The sequence below is a fragment of the Saccoglossus kowalevskii genome, unplaced genomic scaffold, assembly GCF_978046115.1.
Source record: "Saccoglossus kowalevskii unplaced genomic scaffold, keSacKowa6.1 SCAFFOLD_307, whole genome shotgun sequence".
Classification (NCBI taxonomy): Eukaryota; Metazoa; Hemichordata; class Enteropneusta; family Harrimaniidae; genus Saccoglossus; species Saccoglossus kowalevskii.
In genome coordinates, this window is record NW_028188747.1 from 23,309 (window position 1) to 45,963 (window position 22,655).

The 22,655-nt window shown below is 36.0% G+C and overlaps 1 protein-coding gene across 1 annotated transcript; it reads right to left on the reverse strand.

Annotated features, from left to right (window-relative positions):
• Window positions 1-1,775: 1,775 nt before the first annotated feature.
• LOC102806882 (trafficking protein particle complex subunit 10-like) lies at window positions 1,776-14,237 on the reverse strand (the record flags this gene model as incomplete). Its single annotated transcript, XM_085496407.1, has 13 exons — window positions 14,128-14,237; window positions 13,486-13,567; window positions 13,150-13,285; window positions 12,221-12,414; window positions 11,189-11,390; window positions 10,774-10,885; window positions 10,146-10,396; window positions 9,761-9,907; window positions 7,650-7,829; window positions 7,322-7,413; window positions 6,982-7,122; window positions 2,767-2,886; window positions 1,776-2,292 (listed from the first exon to the last, which is right to left on the reverse strand). Coding segments are annotated over exons 1-13 (2,202 nt in total), but the record flags the coding sequence as incomplete, so codon positions are not given.
• Window positions 14,238-22,655: the final 8,418 nt, after the last annotated feature.

The window sequence follows — 22,655 nt, forward strand, 5'->3', positions numbered from 1 at the left end:
TGTAGCAAATTTATACAAGTTTATCAGCTGCAAAAAGCACAGTGTGTAGCAAATTTATACAAGTTTATCAGTTACAAAAAGCACAGTGTGTAGCAAATTTATACAAGTTTATCAGTTACAAAAAGCACAGTGTGTAGCGAATTTATACAAGTTTATCAGTTACAAAAAGCACAGTGTGTAGCAAATTTATACAAGTTTATCAGCTACAAAAAGCACAGTGTGTAGCAAATTTATACAAGTTTATCAGCTACAAAAAGCACTGTGTGTAGCAAATTTATACAAGTTTATCAGTTACAAAAAGCACAGTGTGTAGCAAATTTATACAAGTTTATCAGTTACAAAAAGCACAGTGTGTAGCAAATTTATACAAGTTTATCAGCTACAAAAAGCACAGTGTGTAGCAAATTTATACAAGTTTATCAGCTGCAAAAAGCACAGTGTGTAGCAAATTTATACAAGTTTATCAGTTACAAAAAGCACAGTGTGTAGCAAATTTATACAAGTTGATCAGCTACAAAAAGCACAGTGTGTAGCAAATTTATACAAGTTTATCAGCTACAAAAAGCACAGTGTGTAGCAAATTTATACAAGTTTATCAGCTACAAAAAGCACAGTGTGTAGCAAATTTATACAAGTTTATCAGTTACAAAAAGCACAGTGTGTAGCAAATTTATACAAGTTGATCAGCTACAAAAAGCACTGTGTGTACCAAATTTATGCAAGTTTATCAGCTACAAAAAGCACAGTGTGTAGCAAATTTATACAAGTTTAACAGTTACAAAAAACACAGTGTGTAGCAAATTTATGCAAGTTAATCAGCTGCAAAAAGCACAGTGTGTAGCAAATTTATACAAGTTTATCAGCTGCAAAAAGCACAGTGTGTAGCAAATTTATACAAGTTTATCAGCTACAAAAAGCACAGTGTGTAGCAAATTTATACAAGTTTATCAGCTGCAAAAAGCACAGTGTGTAGCAAATTTATACAAGTTTATCAGCTACAAAAAGCACAGTGTGTAGCAAATTTATACAAGTTTATCAGTTACAAAAAGCACAGTGTGTAGCAAATTTATACAAGTTTATCAGCTGCAAAAAGCACAGTGTGTAGCAAATTTATACAAGTTTATCAGCTACAAAAAGCACTGTGTGTAGCAAATTTATACAAGTTTATCAGTTACAAAAAGCACAGTGTGTAGCAAATTTATACAAGTTTATCAGCTACAAAAAGCACAGTGTGTAGCAAATTTATGCAAGTTTATCAGCTACAAAAAGCAGTGTGTAGCAAATTTATACAAGTTTATCAGCTACAAAAAACACAGTGTGTAGCAAATTTATGCAAGTTTATCAGCTACAAAAAACACAGTGTGTAGCAAATTTATACAAGTTTATCAGCTACAAAAAGCACAGTGTGTAGCAAATTTATGCAAGTTGATCAGCTACAAAAAACACAGTGTGTAGCAAATTTATACAAGTTTAACAGATTCAAAAAGCACTGTGTGTACCAAATTTATACAAGTTTATCAGTTACAAAAAGCACAGTGTGTAGCAAATTTATACAAGTTTATCAGTTACAAAAAGCACAGTGTGTAGCAAATTTATACAAGTTTATCAGCTACAAAAAGCACAGTGTGTAGCAAATTTATGCAAGTTGATCAGCTACAAAAAACACAGTGTGTAGCAAATTTATACAAGTTTAACAGATTCAAAAAGCACTGTGTGTACCAAATTTATACAAGTTTAACAGATTCAAAGCTGATATAGATGTGAATGTGTCTTACCTGAGTCTTCAGATCAACAGTGTTCATACCTGGATGTAAAGTTACATTATCTTTGATAACTGCCATTGAGAAATCCTCCTTCTGCCATATATCAACTCTTCTAAGAGAAGAGGTGCTATCCTGTCTCTGCAGTAGAGTAGTAGTGTTTCTACACACCACAGCACTCCATTGTATGCTCTTATCTGGTGCATAGTCACACTCATGGCGCAGGTCAATTACTGGTGCTATGTTCCTTGCAAATGACTGCTGCACACTCTGTGATTGGCTAGGTTTCTCAGATGATTGGTCCCCCGAATCATGTGACACCCTGTCTTCTGATTGGCTGTCATCATCATGTGACACATGGATCAATGATAAACTAAGTTTATTGCACAAAATATCTTTAGGTAAATTGCTGTGAATGGTGAAACTGAAAACCACATCCTGTCCAGGAATAAGTTTGCCACTGTCTGGATTCATGGACACATCATGTAGAATCAATACTGGGTCCATTTTCATAACCACTTCTGCATCAGAGATAGATATTAACTTAAGGTAGTTAAACAAATCAAAATGTGATTCTATTTTTACTGCTCACAATACCAGATAACAAAAATATAGCCACCTAACTCATATTTACAGAAAAATGCACCATTGCAATTCTGAATCACTTATTACTGTTCCAAAAAAGGTCTATTGTTCTCAAAATATTGTAATCTAAAAGTCACTCATATGTAATTCTAAGATAGTTGTCACAAACTAAATCGGATGAATAATCATGCAACAACAAAAATGAAATAAATTGTTTACACCTAGCAAAATTGAATCAATTGTTTAAGGAAGATAAAAGTACTAAAAATAATATGACACCTATTGGCTACATTTGTTAGCTATTCCCAAAATTAATTAAGACATTCAGAAATAAAAGAAAGTTAAAGTAATCAGAAATATTTTGAAATCTAGTGGTGTCCAGAATTGTTTATGTGAAAACTGATAAATGTGTTTACCCATCTCAGCCTCACTGTTGCTTATCAGTTGGGCAGAACACTTGACTAACTCATTACAGAATTGATTTCTATCCTCTGTTTTCAGATGACCATCACTGGCAAGCAAAGCACAATTTTTAACATATGTACTTAAAGTCAAGGAATATTCATATAATTTGTGGTTACACTATAAATAAGTCACTTACATATTTGACATAATGATACTGGCACTAGTTGTACCAGTGAACTGGCACTATTCTGTACCAGTGAAATGGCACTATTCTGTACCAGTGAAATGGCACTATTCTGTACCAGTGAAATGGCACTATTCTGTACCAGTGAACTGCCACTATTCTGTACCAGTGAAATGGCACTATTCTGTACCAGTGAACTGGCACCATTCTGTACCAGTGAACTGGCACTATTCTGTACCAGTGAAATGGCACTATTCTGTACCAGTGAAATGGCACTATTCTGTACCAGTGAAATGGCACTATTCTGTACCAGTGAACTGGCACTATTCCGTACCAGTAAACTGGCGCCATTCCGTACCTGTGAACTCGCACTATTCTGTACCAGTGAAATGGCACTAGCTTGTACCAGTGAAATGGCACTAGCCTGTACCAATGAAATGGCACTAGCCTGTAACAGTGAACTGGCACTAGCCTGTAACAGTGAACTGGCACTAGCCTGTACCAGTGAACTGGCACTAGCCTGTACCAGTGAAATGGCACAAGCCTGTACCAGTGAAATGGCACTAGCCTGTACCAGTGAACTGGCACTAGCCTGTACCAGTGAAATGGCACTAGCCTGTACCAGTGAAATGGCACTAGCCTGTACCAGTGAAATGGCACTAGCCTGTACCAGTGAAATGGCACTATTCTGTACCCGTGAAATGGCACTATTCTGTACCAGTGAACTGGCACTATTCTGTACCAGTGAACTGCCACTATTCTGTACCAGTGAACTGGCACTATTCTGTACCAGTGAACTGGCACTATTCTGTACCAGTGAACTGGCACTATTCTGGGCCAGTGAGCTGCCACTATTCTGTACCAGTGAACTGGCACTAATTTGTACCAGTGAACTGGCACTATTCTGTACCAGTGAACTGGCACTATTCTGTGCCAGTGAGCTGCCACTATTCTGTACCAGTGAACTGGCACTATTCTGTATCCGTGAACTGGCACCATACTGTACCAGTGAACTGGCACTATTCTGTACTGAAGAACTGGTACTATTCTGTACCAGTGAACTGGCATAATTCTAGACCCGTGAACTGGCATAATTCTGTACCAGTGAACTGGCACTATTCTGTACCAGTGAAATGGCACTATTCTGTACCAGTGAACTGGCACTATTCTGTACCAGTGAAATGGCACTATTCTGTACCAGTGAACTGGCACTATTCTGTACCAGTGAACTGGCACTATTCTGTACCAGTGAACTGGCACCATTCTGTACCAGAGAACTCGCACTAGCCTGTACCAGTGAAATGGCACTATTCTGTACCAGTGAACTGGCACCATTCTGTACCAGTGAACTGGCACTAGCCTGTACCAGTGAAATGGCACTAGCCTGTACCAGTGAAATGGCACTAGCCTGTACCAGTGAAATGGCACTATTCTGTACCCGTGAACTGGCACTATTCTGTACCCGTGAACTGGCACTATTCTGTACCAGTGAACTGGCACTATTCTGTACCAGTGAACTGGCACTAGACTGTACCTGTGAACTGGCACCATTCTGTACCAGTGAACTGGCACTATTCTGTACCAGTGAACTGGCACCATTCTGTACCAGTGAACTGGCACCATTCTGTACCAGTGAACTGGCACTATTCTGTACCAGTGAACTGGCACCATTCTGTACCAGTGAACTGGCACCATTCTGTACCAGTGAACTGCCACTATTCTGTACCAGTGAACTGGCACCATTCTGTACCAGTGAACTGCCACTATTCTGTACCAGTGAACTGGCACTATTCTGTACCAGTGAACTGGCACTATTCTGTACCAGTGAACTGCCACAATTCTGTACCAGTGAACTGGCACTATTCTGTACCAGTGAACTGGCACTATTCTGTACCAGTGAACTGGCACTATTCTGTACCAGTGAACTGCCACTATTCTGTACCAGTGAACTGCCACTATTCTGTACCAGTGAACTGGCACTATTCTGTACCAGTGAACTGGCACTATTCTGTACCAGTGAACTGGCACTATTCTGTACCAGTGAACTGGCACTATTCTGTACCAGTGAACTGGCACTAGCCTGTACCAGTGAAATGGCACTATTCTGTACCAGTGAACTGGCACCATTCTGTACCAGTGAACTGGCACTATTCTGTACCAGTGAACTGGCACTATTCTGTACCAGTGAACTGGCACTAGCCTGTACCAGTGAAATGGCACTATTCTGTACCAGTGAACTGGCACCATTCTGTACCAGTGAACTGGCACTAGCCTGTACCAGTGAACTGGCACTATTCTGTACCAGTGAACTGGCACTATTCTGTACCAGTGAACTGGCACTATTCTGTACCAGTGAAATGGCACTATTCTGTACCAGTGAACTGGCACTATTCTGTACCAGTGAACTGGCACTATTCTGTACCAGTGAACTGGCACTATTCTGTACCAGTGAACTGGCACTATTCTGTACCAGTGAACTGCCACTATTCTGTACCAGTGAACTGGCACTATTCTGTACCAGTGAACTGGCACTATTCTGTACCAGTGAACTGGCACTATTCTGTACCAGTGAACTGGCACTATTCTGTACCAGTGAACTGGCACTAGCCTGTACCAGTGAAATGGCACTATTCTGTACCAGTGAACTGGCACCATTCTGTACCAGTGAACTGGCACTATTCTGTACCAGTGAACTGGCACTATTCTGTACCAGTGAACTGGCACTAGCCTGTACCAGTGAAATGGCACTATTCTGTACCAGTGAACTGGCACCATTCTGTACCAGTGAACTGGCACTAGCCTGTACCAGTGAACTGGCACTATTCTGTACCAGTGAACTGGCACTATTCTGTACCAGTGAAATGGCACTATTCTGTACCAGTGAAATGGCACTATTCTGTACCAGTGAAATGGCACTATTCTGTACCAGTGAACTGGCACTATTCCGTACCAGTAAACTGGCGCCATTCCGTACCTGTGAACTCGCACTATTCTGTACCAGTGAAATGGCACTAGCTTGTACCAGTGAAATGGCACTAGCCTGTACCAATGAAATGGCACTAGCCTGTAACAGTGAACTGGCACTAGCCTGTAACAGTGAACTGGCACTAGCCTGTACCAGTGAAATGGCACTAGCCTGTACCAGTGAAATGGCACTAGCCTGTACCAGTGAACTGGCACTAGCCTGTACCAGTGAAATGGCACTAGCCTGTACCAGTGAAATGGCACTAGCCTGTACCAGTGAAATGGCACTAGCCTGTACCAGTGAAATGGCACTATTCTGTACCCGTGAACTGGCACTATTCTGTACCAGTGAACTGGCACTATTCTGTACCAGTGAACTGCCACTATTCTGTACCAGTGAACTGCCACTATTCTGTACCAGTGAACTGCCACTATTCTGTACCAGTGAACTGGCACTATTCTGTACCAGTGAACTGGCACTATTCTGTACCAGTGAACTGGCACTATTCTGTACCAGTGAACTGGCACTATTCTGGGCCAGTGAGCTGCCACTATTCTGTACCAGTGAACTGGCACTAATTTGTACCAGTGAACTGGCACTATTCTGTACCAGTGAACTGGCACTATTCTGTGCCAGTGAGCTGCCACTATTCTGTACCAGTGAACTGGCACTATTCTGTACCCGTGAACTGGCACCATACTGTACCAGTGAACTGGCACTATTCTGTACTGAAGAACTGGCACTATTCTGTACCAGTGAACTGGCACTATTCTGTACAAGTGAACTGGCACTATTCTGTACCAGTGAACTGGCACTATTCTGTACCAGTGAACTGGCACTATTCGGTACCAGTGAACTGGCACTATTCGGTACCAGTGATATGACATGCATTTTTTTTACTTGTGTATAGCCCATACAGATTATTTTTGATCCCTTTCACAGGGGTTAAGAAACTCAAAAGAATTGACAAAAACATGGATTTGTCGGGTTTGTGACATACTCCTCCCAAGTAATAAACTGTACCACAATATATCTATGATTAGCACAAGAACAATTGCTTCATCAACTTGTATAAAGGATATTTGCCAGTGACATCAACTTGTTTCTGGCACTCTGCTAACTGTTTTCTAGTGTAAGATGCCAGCAGATCCCAACCCTCTTCAACATAAGTTTTTAACGCATCACTCAGGAAAAGCTCTGCTTTATTTGCCTCACCATTTTTCCTGAAGTGATATGAATAGGGTTAAAAATTACATAAAACTGGAATGGAATGGAGACTCTCTCGTATGGTATAAGTCATTCTGACATACATCATGTGGGACCATATCAAACTTGATGTGTCACACAGTGCTTTAAGTAAGGATGTGAAAAGCCAGACACTGATCATCAATCAAAGCCTATCCTTTCTGATTGTTTACTCACATGTAGAAGTTAGCCAGATCTTTACCGATGCGTTTTGCACATCTCAATCTACCAATGTGTTTGTAAGTTCCCATCGCTAGCTCTGAAAGCTCCTACACAATATAATGACAATAAGCAAAAATGATAAAAACTTTACAATATGTATCAATATTTTATTGTTTGAAAATGGTCTAATTGTTGCAAATGTGATGGCTTAGAAATAGAAATATCCAAGATATTTGTGACAAAAAGATCACTCATTCTCATGACCTTTGACCTGTGGAATGTCTATATTTGGTCAGTAATAAATAATATATGGAATGAATTAACACTAAACACTAGTAATTACCAGGTAATGTTTGTGGAATGATTCCTTTGAACTGAGTGCTTCCCGTAATTTCTGATTTGGTGAGTTCTCAGTTAAACCTGACTGCCCCATACCAGACAAAAGGTTCACCACCAAATGCAGTTGTTCAGATAATGGTGTCATATCAGGCATCAAACCACATAGTAAGCCCAACTCAAGTAGCTGATGAAGAAAAATAAAAATAAAAAATTTATATCAGATTTTGAAATATCTATTCTGAGAAGTAATGCATTGTTTAAGTCCAACTTTGTACAAAATCTTGGAAATGACTCAAGCTTAAACCAAATCTTTCTCTTGGTTATTGTATAGCAGTCTTATTGATGTGATTAATGATTTATGTGAAGATGTACACATACAAGCAGCCTCTCGACTGAGATAGATCCGCTGTTAGCAATGCACGTTTCAATTAAAGAACAGAAGATATCATTAAACAAGCAGCCTATCGGCTGAGATAGCTCCGCTGTTAGCAATGCACATTTCAATTAAAGAACTGAAGACATCATTAGAAAATGAACAATATGAATAGTATCAAAGCAATCGGACTTACAGTTTTTAACAAGAAGTCGAAAATATCACTTTTTACCAAAAATTACAAAAATATTCACCAAAATAAATTAATTAGAGAATTGAAGATATCATCACAAAATGAACAAATCTGAGAGAGGTCCACATGTAGTACCTATATATGTAATATCAAAGCAATCGGACTTACAGTTTTCAACAAGAAGTCGAAAATACCACTTTTTACCAAAAATGACAAAAATATTCACCAAAATTAGAGAACTGAAGATATCATCACAAAATGAACAAATCTGAGAAAGGTCTACATGTAGTATCTATATATGTAATATCAATGCAATTGATCTATTGGTTTTTAACAAGAAGTCGAAAATATCACTTTTTACCAAAATTGACAAAAATATTCACCAAAATTAGAAAATTGAAGATATCAACATGAAATGAACAAACCTAAGAGAGGTCTACCCAAGGTACATATACACCAAGTATCAAAGCATTCAGGCTTGTAGTTTTCAAGAAGAAGTCGAAAAAGTAAAACATTGACACGGACCACGACGGAGACAATCACTCATATGATAAGCTCCGCTCGACAAAGTCGACAGCGGAGCTAAAAATGAACAATATGTATAGTATCAAAACAATCAGACTTGTCGTTTTCAACAAGATGTGGAAAATATCACTTTTTACCAAAAATTACAAAAATATTCATCAAAATTAGAGAATTAAAAATATCATCATGAAATGAACAAATCTGAGTTAGAACCACATGTAGTACCTATATATGTAATATCAAAGCAATTGGACTTGTGGTTTTCAACAAGAAGTCAAAAATAGCACTTTTTTACCAAAAATTACAAAAATATTCACCAAAATTAGAGAATTAAAGATATCATTACAAAATGAACAAATCTGAGAGAGGTCCACATGTAGTACCTATTATATGTAATATCAAAGCAATTGGACTTGCGTTTTTTAACAAGAAGTTGAAAATAGTCTAAAATATCACTTTTTACCAAAAATGACAAAAATATTCACCAAAATTAGAGAATTGAAGATATCATCATGAAATGAACAAATCTGAAAGAGGTCCACATGTAGTATCTATATATGTAATATCAAAGCAATTGGACTTGCGGTTTTCAACAAGAAGTCGAAAATAGCACTTTTTACCAAAAATGACAAAAATATTCACAAAAATTAGACAATTAAAGATATCATTACAAAATGAACAAATCTGAGAGAAGTCCACATGTAGTACCTATATATGTAATATCAAAGCAATTGGACTTGTGGTTTTTAACAAGAAGTCGAAAATATCACTTTTTACCAAAAATGACAAAAATATTCACCAAAATTAGAGAATTAAAGATATCATTACAAAATGAACAAATCTGAGAGAGGTCTACCCAAGGTACATATACACCAAGTATCAAAGCATTCAGGCTTGTAGTTTTGAAGAAGAAGTCGAAAAAGTAAAACATTGACATGGACGACGACGACGGACAATCACTTATATGATAAGCTCCGCTTGACAAAGTCGTCAGCGGGGCTAAAAAGCTAATGTATGAACTTACTTTATCCCTAGCGTATGCCCACAGACTTGCAGTATAGTGTGTGTATACATCCACTTGACTAGCATTGCCACATCTCTCACACATCTGTAATACTTCTAAACAACTTAAAAATACCCAGCATGCAACACTACCAACAGGCATAGGTACCTATAAGAAATGAATTTAAAAATCATTATTATAGCAAATTTAAGTCAATTTTTTGAAAATAATAACATATATAAAATATGGAAAAAACAAACATGCTATGTATCCTGCATAACCTGTTATTTATTGTACAATGAGAACCCAGGTTGTGGCATTCAGCTATCATGACTAAATATCAGCTAATCATGGCATTATTATCAGTTAATCACGATGACATTATTATAAACTCAGTAAACTGTACCTCCAATATGTGCAGCTCATGTACTGTATTATGCATGAAGGGTAGTGACCTCTGCGCTACTTCCCAAGGTCTCTGTAAACTGAACAATAGTGCACACTGTCTTGAAAAGAGATAGTTTCTGAGATCCAGCAATGTAGCTGACTTCCCCTGCTGGATTAATTTACGTTTTTCTTCATCGATTGGTTGTGACAGGTTGAGTCCGTCCCAGTTATCGCACTGGCCTGTAAAGGACGACAGCCATTTTGGAGACTCTATAATGCAAAATGAGAAAAATATATCTGTAAATATAGTCTGTGATTTTCCAATTAAAGATTGAATGACAATGCAGATTAGATCAATTTTTTGCAATTGTATAGTGCCAGTATTCGTAAAATGAGACAAAAGGTGTTCCATGTTCTGCTAAACAAGTATATATTCTGTCATCTGTAGCCTGACAATTGTTCAGTGGAAGAGAATTTCAAAGTTGTATGAGAAGAATTGTCCACCAGGTTTTCTGTTTTCATTCTAATCCACTGAATATGTACATGCAAGTACTTTCGTGTCTACTCAGGACAAATACATGTAAAATAGTTACATTACAGACACACATGAATGGGTACATGGACAAAAAGAATTAGGATATGCTTACCTCCAGCTTGAGTATTGATTACAAATTGAGAGAATAAAGCATCAAGTTCATCATATTGTACAAGGGACTCTTCAGGTAGTTTTAACATTTCAAACACAAATGCAAGCTCCTCCTATAAAGAAAAAACAGTTGACATGTACTGGAATAATAGAAAAATAATTCACAATATTCTAAACACTATTGTGACAATTATTCACTCTAATTATTCAGTATAGAGTTTTCATAGTGTTGTATACTACCAACTAAATACAAGCGCATTTAGTCACTGTGTTACAAACCATGTTAAAAATAAGATGTGATGAAAATGACACATTTACAGGTCAAGAGCGATCACAAATATTGAGGTTTGGTATGGTAAGCATCAGTCAGTATTTCACACAAAATACATTATTTTACATGGATACATGGGTCTCACCTGCAGCATGAAGTATTCACAGAAATTCCAGCCCGGCTCAGTTCGTTTCTCTCGCTGAGACCTCATCATTTCTTCAAATTTACCAAGATTTTTATTATAAGATGATAATATCAGTGGCCTAATTTTAGAAATCATAATCTGCCAAGACTCTATTGATCTACCAGCGGCTGCTGGCAAACTAGATTGAAACAATACAATACATCTAGGAAGAAAACAAAAATATAAATATTATATATTAGAATAGTATTTATTGAATTGATTAGGTTTCAGCAATTTAAACGAAAATAGCCATGATAGTAATTTCCAAACAGGGGATGAGAATATTAAGACTATACACAACAATAAATACTGGTACATGTACCTACAGCATATCTAAAAAAAAGCAGCCACTAAAAACACGGCAAGAATTACAATGACAAAAAGACATACATGTCTAAATATTATCAGTATTAATGCCTGAATTGAGTCTTAATTTTGAAACTACATTGTATTTAATGTTAAAAACATATTCCATAGAAATAAATACACATAAAGCAAAATCTGATCCAAAAATAGACCCCTGAGGAACCCCGAACAGAATAAAAAGCCAATCAGAGGACACCCTATCAATCACTTTAGGTATGGATATAGGTAGATACCTAACATTTTTAATAAAAATTGTACATTTCATATTTATGAATTAATTTTTTGTTTCAAGTTTAGCAAATTGAAGATGAAGGCATCCTCCTGAATTCTATTGTCTAGGATTCCATCCAAGGACCTACCTCAATCAACTGCGAGCATGATGATTTACCCTTAATCATACCATGCTGTAATTTATGTTGTGCTTTTCAATTAATGGGTAATTTTACTAGGCAAACAAAGCTTACAAATGTAGAAATAGGTCTATAATTTTCAATATATTTTTTTGCTTATTTTTTCAAAACAGGAAGGATATCAGCAATTTCCAATTAATATTTATATTCACTCAACACAAATCACTTTTTCATACTAAAGCATTCCTGACACAAAAGTAAAATATACAGTACTAACCTGTCACTTTGTTTGCTGCAAAAATCACTTCTAATTTTATCTATGACTGACATCCTTGGTAACAGTTTTGGTTTATTCTTAATGTTGTCAGTTTCCACCAAGACAATGTACCAGTCAGTGATGTTATGTTGTTTCAGTGTATGTAACCATGATGCAATATCATCTTTCAACTCAGACTTGTAAGTATCTGCATCCTACACAGAGATGTGTACAATGTATTGATGATTTCAATTTGGATTTTCAGGTTAATTAAAGTCAATTAACTAGTTTTACACTATACACACTTAAATGCTGATTTCCTGATTTTAACGGTGCCTTAATCGAAAGGATTGGAAAGATGATAATTTGAGTAACGAGAAGAGGGTGGACTATCTCAGATCAGAAAAACTATTCAAAATGAATAGTGTAACTGTAATATTTGCATATTGCTTATTAGCATATTGTACTAGTATGTATGTGCTGAATATAAAGAGACTCCCGGTCGTTCTTGAATTTTACTGTGAACCATCTATCTCGTCGTTCCTTCAGGCCTTACTTACCCACGTTTAAATACGTTACAGTAAGTAGAACCCGAAGAGTAAACATTAAGATAACAATCACAAAATAACAATCACAATACAAGTCAGTGTATTAGCCAGCAGCCTGGCAACTTGACAGTTAACTTCTTTTTTTTTTTTTGACAGGCAACATTTTATCATTTCTTTCTGTTTTTTTGCTTTTATTCTTTGACAATTTTGTCAAATATAATGCCCAAATCAAGCTTTTAGTCTATATATTACCCTGGTACTAGTAATTGTAATTTTCAGGAGCTATGTACATATTAGAGGTGTGATATATAGCAAACATGCTTGGAATAATGGCTACATTGTGTAATGTAGTGACCTATGATAAATGAGTGCAAATAATAATGTTTAACTGGATATACTTACTGGACATGTAGTCCAATAAATGTGAAAAAATGGCTGCTTCAACAAAGTCCGCTCCTTTTCTTTAGGTAAACTGTCTGAACTAAAAGCAACATAATTGACATCTACAATCACATTCTTTGGAGGACGGCCATACGACCTAACAAATGGAAAAGTATTCAGTTAGTTTTATTATTGTATTATTTATTATGTAGTCATTTTGTTATGAATCTCGATCAATGTAAGTTTTCAATGTAAATATTCACTCATACTAAATAAAATGTGTTTTTGTGACTTCTTCAACCACAATCTAAATAAACAAGTTATATGTGACCTATATATTCATCAACATTTTCTGACCTTCTCCATTCTACAGTTTCTCTGGGAAGTCTTTCTGATAATTCTGATCGAAGGGAAGCAAACAGTTCTTGATCACCATGACCTGCATAACATGAATTAAGATTATATACAATTAGAACCTAATGAGTGCATGAATGCAAAGCTCTTCTGGAATTGAATTATTCTTATTTTTCGATGAAAAACTACATGAACAAGATGCCTGATTTTTATTATGATATTATGCCAAAACCAACCAGTGTTGTTAACGTTGCCATGTACTTTTTTTTGACTGTGCATATCGTTTTTTTTGTTTTTGTAATGGAAATATTGATCAATAAATGTAAAGTTTTATTACATCTGGTATGGTGATTGGTATTTGATAGTGCTGCAGCTCATGTGCTTGCGGTACCCATCTATACTCAGCGGTTTGACTGGCTCTGACTTGTATGGCTTCGTTTATGCGTCAACTCCCTGGCTTCGCAGGTAAAGAGCATCAAGAGTCAACCCGACAAAAATGCTCCAAACCAAAGCCAGGAAATCCAGGGCTACTGTTAGACCAAGGAGCTCCCTGGTTTAACAAACTCGCACTTCTGACATATATTCACAGGAAACAGTCTAAATTTTCCACAGTTTAACGCTTACAAAAGGTTTTGCAATACTTACACGTAATAGTTGGCTTGCATCGATCCATAATTTAAAATTCACAGTGACCGTCGATTTAAATTTTGATGAGAACTATTTTTTCACAGCCTTCTACTATCGTCCGCCATGTTGGATGCAACATTTTCCAGACCGTGGGTTCGACTAATTTTGCATTTATATAACAAAACAATATTTCATATACCCATGCATCAATAACTTATTAAAAATATGCAAAACGGTGATGTTCGCGTTCGTTTTCGTATTAATGAAAATGTTCATATATTTTTGCATCATGTTCATTGTGCCATCGGAGGTGGCGCTCTTCAACCAGGTCATAGGATTATGGATCGATATTGTGTAGCAATATTACTATAGTAGTAACCACAATTTTCGTTTTGTACAATTCATATTTCATTCATCTAGCATATTTGTATAAGCTTTATATTTCATTTCACTAAACATATATGATATAAATATATTTATAATTGTTTATAAATTACAAATTTTCAATATCTTAATTCAATATTTAATAAAATATTGATCAAAATATTACATTTATAAAGTTATTGCTCTCAGAAAATTGTATTTCAACATTACAGTGGTTTTACATATTGCGTTTCCGTTGCTGATGCGAAATGGGAACAGCCTAATACATTTCATATGCGCGGACAAGAATGACCACTCGAGTTGCTAAATATATTATGCCTTATCCCCTGGGATAATACGAGAATGTCTCATCACCTTGTTAATCACCTTACTCTATCCCCACTGTTTTTAAAAGCAATATTCGGACATCCCCTCAGAGTCAAAATGTTATACGGCATACTATATGCATTTAGCACAGTATATGTTTGATCGTTTTTTTCAAATACAAAAGAGGGTGTTATATATGTTCGGTGTAAATCTGAAATTTGCAATTTATAGACTCCTTGCTATGACGACATCAAGATATCATACCCAGACTCGGTAAATAATGTCATAACTTGTTTTATAACAATTTCACTGATGCCAAATATAATTGCAATATTTTTGAGTGCATGTAGATAGTATTAAAACTAAAAGGCCAAAAAGCTTTATTTAGTTTAAAAGCAAAACTTGGACATAAGACAAATTTAAATCCACTTACAATTCTATCCCTTTTCGATAAACTAATTAGACCCATACTAGTTTATGGAAGTGACATCTGGGGCCACGAAAGCACATACAAATCAAGTGTGGAAGAAATTCACCTAAACTTTTGTCGTTTTGTTTTAGGAGTCAGGAAGAACACATCAATCTTGGGTATTTATGGGAAACTGGGAAAATACCCACTCGACGTATTCATCAAAAAACAATTAATTAACTTCAACAGAGTAATAAATACATGGAATGAATTGGTAAGGGAGGCAGCAATTATGAACAAACAATAAAACAGCATGGTACAGTACCATAACTACACTGTTAACTGAAATAAACCAACCACAAATTATCGAAACAACAACTATACTGAACGACAGAAAAACCAAGAAATTAGGTTTGGAAGTTGAAAAAAATATATAAATTATACTGGAAAAGGGAAATTAACATAGGGACTGATGATAACCAAAATAACAATAACAGAAGAAATAAACTCAGAACATACAAAAAAATGAATTTACTTTAGAAAATTATGTGATCAAAATAAAGAATGCCGAACTACGTGAATGTCTAAGTAGGTTCCGTCTGCGCAATCATAAACTAAAAATTGAAACAGGGAGGTACACCAAACCAAAAACCGAAATAGGAAAAAGAGAATCTGCCAACTGTGTTCAAATAACAAAGTAGATATGAGTAACATTTCATGATTGAATGCCTCTTTTACGAAAAATCGCGGAAAGCACTATTTGAAGAGACTTAGCACATTATAAACTTCACGAATATGAGTGACTACAACAATTTTGTTAAATTAATGGGTGATAAAAATCTGAATGTACAAATACGAGCTGCCCAATTTATCAAAAATAACACGAACCTTAGACAGCAACATCTTCTGGTAAATTAACATAAATACTTTTCTCCTTTAATACGTTTTTTTCCTTCATTTCCATCTTTCATTGATTTACTGTTTATTGCTTATTTTTTTAAATTATTATTTCATATATGTATATTTTTCAATATTATTACCTACATATATCAATTGTTTTTTTGTAATAATTATTGTAGTTTGTTGATTTTTGTTGTGTAAACTAGGTATTTTATAAAGCTAATTCACCCCTATACGTCTAATGACGAACACGCCACTTTGCGAAGGGAGAGGCCGGGTTCACCGATACCATCTTATGGTCTATACGACTTAAATTAACGTTTTTCGAGGTGAACAAATTCAACTGCATAAACATTGCTTGATAGATTCGCTATCTCTCTGATGATTCGCCGATATTTTCATCTATTATTGTTTAGTATTTGCGCGATACTGCACTTTCTATCGGTTGTTGTGCAATAAAGTTGAAATAAATCAACAGTAAAAAGTAAAGTTTAGTTTATAATCTAATATGACTAATTTGAACTTTATTCAATCCATTGTTCAAGCAGGTTTAGTGTAAATTCATATTGATCAAATTTCTTATTTTGCCTCAATAGTAAATAAACAAGGAGAGTGGTGTGCACTGTAACCTTGGTGACCGTAACTTAGAAATACAATTGATAATACTCAAGCTGGAGCTAATATAAGAATAAATAAACTACAATGTGCAGAGACAGAATTGAGAAGAAAAATATTACATTTTAGCGTTGCACATATTTTGAAACCGAGCAGAAATTTGTGCAAAAACTTAAACCAGTAAGCAATGTCAAAGAAAGTCATATTAACTCCTCTGATTTTATAATAGAAATATTTAACAAAAGATCTATTCTATTCTATTCTATTCTATTCTATTCTATTCTATTCTATTCAGGCTACAATATATGGACTGCGATTACAGCTAACCATGTATGGCTGCGTTCACACTCGGGAACGAAGTCAACATATAGTACATAATGGACGCGTCGACGGCTCCGCTGCTGTTTACGCTATAACAAAAATGTGTTCCGCTTTCAGCCGCGGACATTTCAGCCACAGATATTTTGGCCGCAGAAAAACAAAGTGACGTGCATCAAGGATCCATAATATGCGATGTATGTACCAAGTTTGAAAGGAATGCATATAAACGCTACTGAGACCCAAATCCGGAATGGCATACAAAAAATGCTTGATTTTGATGAATTTTTAACATTAAATGTCTGCCATGACACTACTGTATATGTGACATAATGTATTTAGCAAGCTACATTTATAACTGTTTTTTTTTTTAATTTTTCCTACTTCCTCAGTTTTTCATCGTTATTGTAATTTTCGTTTTTCTAAGTCAATATCCAAATAAGAATATAATTATGAAATAAAGATTATTATTATTATAAAAGTAAATGCTTGTCACAGATAACAAGCAGCAGTAATCAAAATCAAATCATACACAACATGGATCTGGTTCCGGAATATCAGAAATGTATGATTTTTGCTTGTTGATTTTTTGTATTCGTACCAGACATGATCTCTACAAATTAGATCTGTACCTTGCATTTGACTCCAATGGCTTTCTAGTACCGGACTGTATGTCAACAAGATTATTTTAATTTCATCATTAATTGTCCACACCTTCACAGCATTATACTGACTGCTCTCTCAAACCTAAAGGGTATTTCTTTGAAGCTTGTTCGATATGCTAGGGACTAAAGCTGGTTTTTATAACAATTCCGTTCAACAGTTTTTTATTTGAAAACTTGTTTCTCCTTGACGCAATATTATATTCTATCTCTTGGAAATATTGAACATGCCTTTCATAAGCAATAACATTTACTTTTTGTTTTCTATACCTCCACTGATGCTTTCTTGCCACCAAGATAAAGAAGTTTAACAGACAATAGTAGTCTTTGTCAGGAAACATAATTTGTTTAAGGTTGGGAAATCTATGTGGATTTAATTTATTTCTCTAAAGCATAATGAATGATTCCCAAAATTCTCTCACATCAATAAAAAATATGTAACAATGTTACAATAAAATACAATATCCAGTGAATTATATGCATTTAGTACTGACGAAGTGTACACGATTAGTTTCATTGCTTGGGGCATATGTATTTATCAAGACTACCACATATATAATTGGATGAACAACCACATTATGCACATCAGCACAGACATTTCTGAAGATGGTAATAACACTATTACCCCCCCCCCCCATGTGAAAAATTCATATCGCCCTTTAACTGCCTTCCCCAAAATTTGGCACATTCACTATTACCGAGGCTCTTGTAACATTATGATGTTCGATTTGGCACATTCACCATTACTGAGGCTCTTGTAACATTATGATGTTCGATTTGGCACATTCACTATTACCGAGGCTCTTGTAACATTATGATGTTCGATTTGGCACATTCACCATTACTGAGGCTCTTGTAACATTATGATGTTCAATTTGGCACATTCACTATTACCGAGGCTCTTGTAACATTATGATGTTCGATTTGGCACATTCACTATTACTGAAGCTCTTGTAACATTATGATGTTCGATTTGGCACATTCACCATTACTGAGGCTCTTGTAACATTATGATGTTCGATTTGGCACATTCACTATTACCGAGGCTCTTGTAACATTATGATGTTCGATTTGGCACATTCACTATTACTGAAGCTCTTGTAACATTATGATGTTCGATTTGGCACATTCACCATTACTGAGGCTCTTGTAACATTATGATGTTCGATTTGGCACATTCACTATTACTGAGGCTCTTGTAACATTATGATGTTCGATTTGGCACATTCACTATTACTGAGGCTCTTGTAACATTATGATGTTCGATTTGGCACATTCACCATTACTGAGGCTCTTGTAACATTATGATGTTCGATTTGGCACATTCACTATTACTGAGGCTCTTGTAACATTATGATGTTCGATTTGGCACATTCACTATTACTGAGGCTCTTGTAACATTATGATGTTCGATTTGGCACATTCACTATTACCGAGGCTCTTGTAACATTATGATGTTCGATTTGGCACATTCACTATTACTGAGGCTCTTGTAACATTATGATGTTCGATTTGGCACATTCACTATTACCGAGGCTCTTGTAACATTATGATGTTCGATTTGGCACATTCACTATTACTGAGGCTCTTGTAACATTATGATGTTCGATTTGGCACATTCACTATTACCGAGGCTCTTGTAACATTATGATGTTCGATTTGGCACATTCACTATTACTGAGGCTCTTGTAACATTATGATGTTCGATTTGGCACATTCACTATTACTGAGGCTCTTGTAACATTACGATGTTCGATTTGGCACATTCACTATTACCGAGGCTCTTGTAACATTATGATGTTCGATTTGGCACATTCACTATTACTGAGGCTCTTGTAACATTATGATGTTCGATTTGGCACATTCACTATTACTGAGGCTCTTGTAACATTACGATGTTCGATTTGGCACATTCACTATTACTGAGGCTCTTGTAACATTATGATGTTCGATTTGGCACATTCACTATTACTGAGGCTCTTGTAACATTATGATGTTCGATTTGGCACATTCACAATTACCGAGGCTCTTGTAACATTACGATGTTCGATTTGGCACATTCACGATTACCGAGGCTCTTGTAACATTATGATGTTCGATTTGGCACATTCACTATTACTGAGGCTCTTGTAACATTATGATGTTCGATTTGGCACATTCACTATTACTGAGGCTCTTGTAACATTATGATGTTCGATTTGGCACATTCACCATTACTGAGGCTCTTGTAACATTATGATGTTCGATTTGGCACATTCACTATTACTGAGGCTCTTGTAACATTATGATGTTCGATTTGGCACATTCACTATTACTGAGGCTCTTGTAACATTATGATGTTCGATTTGGCACATTCACAATTACCGAGGCTCTTGTAACATTACGATGTTCGATTTGGAACATTCACTATTACCGAGGCTCTTGTAACATTATGATGTTCGATTTGGCACATTCACTATTACTGAGGCTCTTGTAACATTATGATGTTCGATTTGGCACATTCACTATTACTGAGGCTCTTGTAACATTATGATGTTCGATTTGGCACATTCACCATTACTGAGGCTCTTGTAACATTATGATGTTCGATTTGGCACATTCACTATTACTGAGGCTCTTGTAACATTATGATGTTCGATTTGGCACATTCACTATTACCGAGGCTCTTGTAACATTATGATGTTCGATTTGGCACATTCACTATTACTGAGACTCTTGTAACATTATGATGTTCGATTTGGCACATTCACTATTACCGAGGCTCTTGTAACATTATGATGTTCGATTTGGCACATTCACTATTACTGAGGCTCTTGTAACATTATGATGTTCGATTTGGCACATTCACTATTACCGAGGCTCTTGTAACATTATGATGTTCGATTTGGCACATTCACTATTACTGAGGCTCTTGTAACATTATGATGTTCGATTTGGCACATTCACTATTACCGAGGCTCTTGTAACATTATGATGTTCGATTTGGCACATTCACTATTACTGAGGCTCTTGTAACATTATGATGTTCGATTTGGCACATTCACTATTACTGAGGCTCTTGTAACATTACGATGTTCGATTTGGCACATTCACTATTACCGAGGCTCTTGTAACATTATGATGTTCGATTTGGCACATTCACTATTACTGAGGCTCTTGTAACATTATGATGTTCGATTTGGCACATTCACTATTACTGAGGCTCTTGTAACATTACGATGTTCGATTTGGCACATTCACTATTACTGAGGCTCTTGTAACATTATGATGTTCGATTTGGCACATTCACTATTACTGAGGCTCTTGTAACATTATGATGTTCGATTTGGCACATTCACAATTACCGAGGCTCTTGTAACATTACGATGTTCGATTTGGCACATTCACGATTACCGAGGCTCTTGTAACATTATGATGTTCGATTTGGCACATTCACTATTACTGAGGCTCTTGTAACATTATGATGTTCGATTTGGCACATTCACTATTACTGAGGCTCTTGTAACATTATGATGTTCGATTTGGCACATTCACCATTACTGAGGCTATTGTAACATTATGATGTTCGATTTGGCACATTCACTATTACTGAGGCTCTTGTAACATTATGATGTTCGATTTGGCACATTCACTATTACTGAGGCTCTTGTAACATTATGATGTTCGATTTGGCACATTCACAATTACCGAGGCTCTTGTAACATTACGATGTTCGATTTGGAACATTCACTATTACCGAGGCTCTTGTAACATTATGATGTTCGATTTGGCACATTCACTATTACTGAGGCTCTTGTAACATTATGATGTTCGATTTGGCACATTCACTATTACTGAGGCTCTTGTAACATTATGATGTTCGATTTGGCACATTCACCATTACTGAGGCTCTTGTAACATTATGATGTTCGATTTGGCACATTCACTATTACTGAGGCTCTTGTAACATTATGATGTTCGATTTGGCACATTCACTATTACTGAGGCTCTTGTAACATTATGATGTTCGATTTGGCACATTCACTATTACCGAGGCTCTTGTAACATTATGATGTTCGATTTGGCACATTCACTATTACCGAGGCTCTTGTAACATTATGATGTTCGATTTGGCACATTCACTATTACTGAGGCTCTTGTAACATTATGATGTTCGATTTGGCACATTCACCATTACCGAGGCTCTTGTAACATTATGATGTTCAATTTGGCACATTCACCATTACTGAGGCTCTTGTAACATTATGATGTTCAATTTGGCACATTCACTATTACTGAGGCTCTTGTAACATTATGATGTTCGATTTGGCACATTCACTATTACCGAGGCTCTTGTGACATTATGATGTTCGATTTGGCACATTCACCATTACCGAGGCTCTTGTAACATTATGATGTTCAATTTGGCACATTCACCATTACTGAGGCTCTTGTAACATTATGATGTTCAATTTGGCACATTCACTATTACTGAGGCTCTTGTAACATTATGATGTTCGATTTGGCACATTCACTATTACCGAGGCTCTTGTAACATTATGATGTTCAATTTGGCACATTCACTATTACTGAGGCTCTTGTAACATTATGATGTTCGATTTGGCACATTCACTATTACTGAGGCTCTTGTAACATTATGATGTTCAATTTGGCACATTCAATATTACTGAGGCTCTTGTAACATTATGATGTTCGATTTGGCACATTCACTATTACTGAGGCTCTTGTAACATTATGATGTTCGATTTGGCTTCCCTCAACCACATGAACAAAATTTTCTATCCAATTTCCCTCACATTTAAAGAAAGTACTTTCATACTCAACTGCATTTTTGCAACAAAACATATTACATCATCATTTCAGATGAGGTCCATACAAATTTCCCTTACTGATTTAGTGAGTGTGGTGTACTTATGGAATGTTTGGTGAGATTGTAGTGTACGTGTCATGCC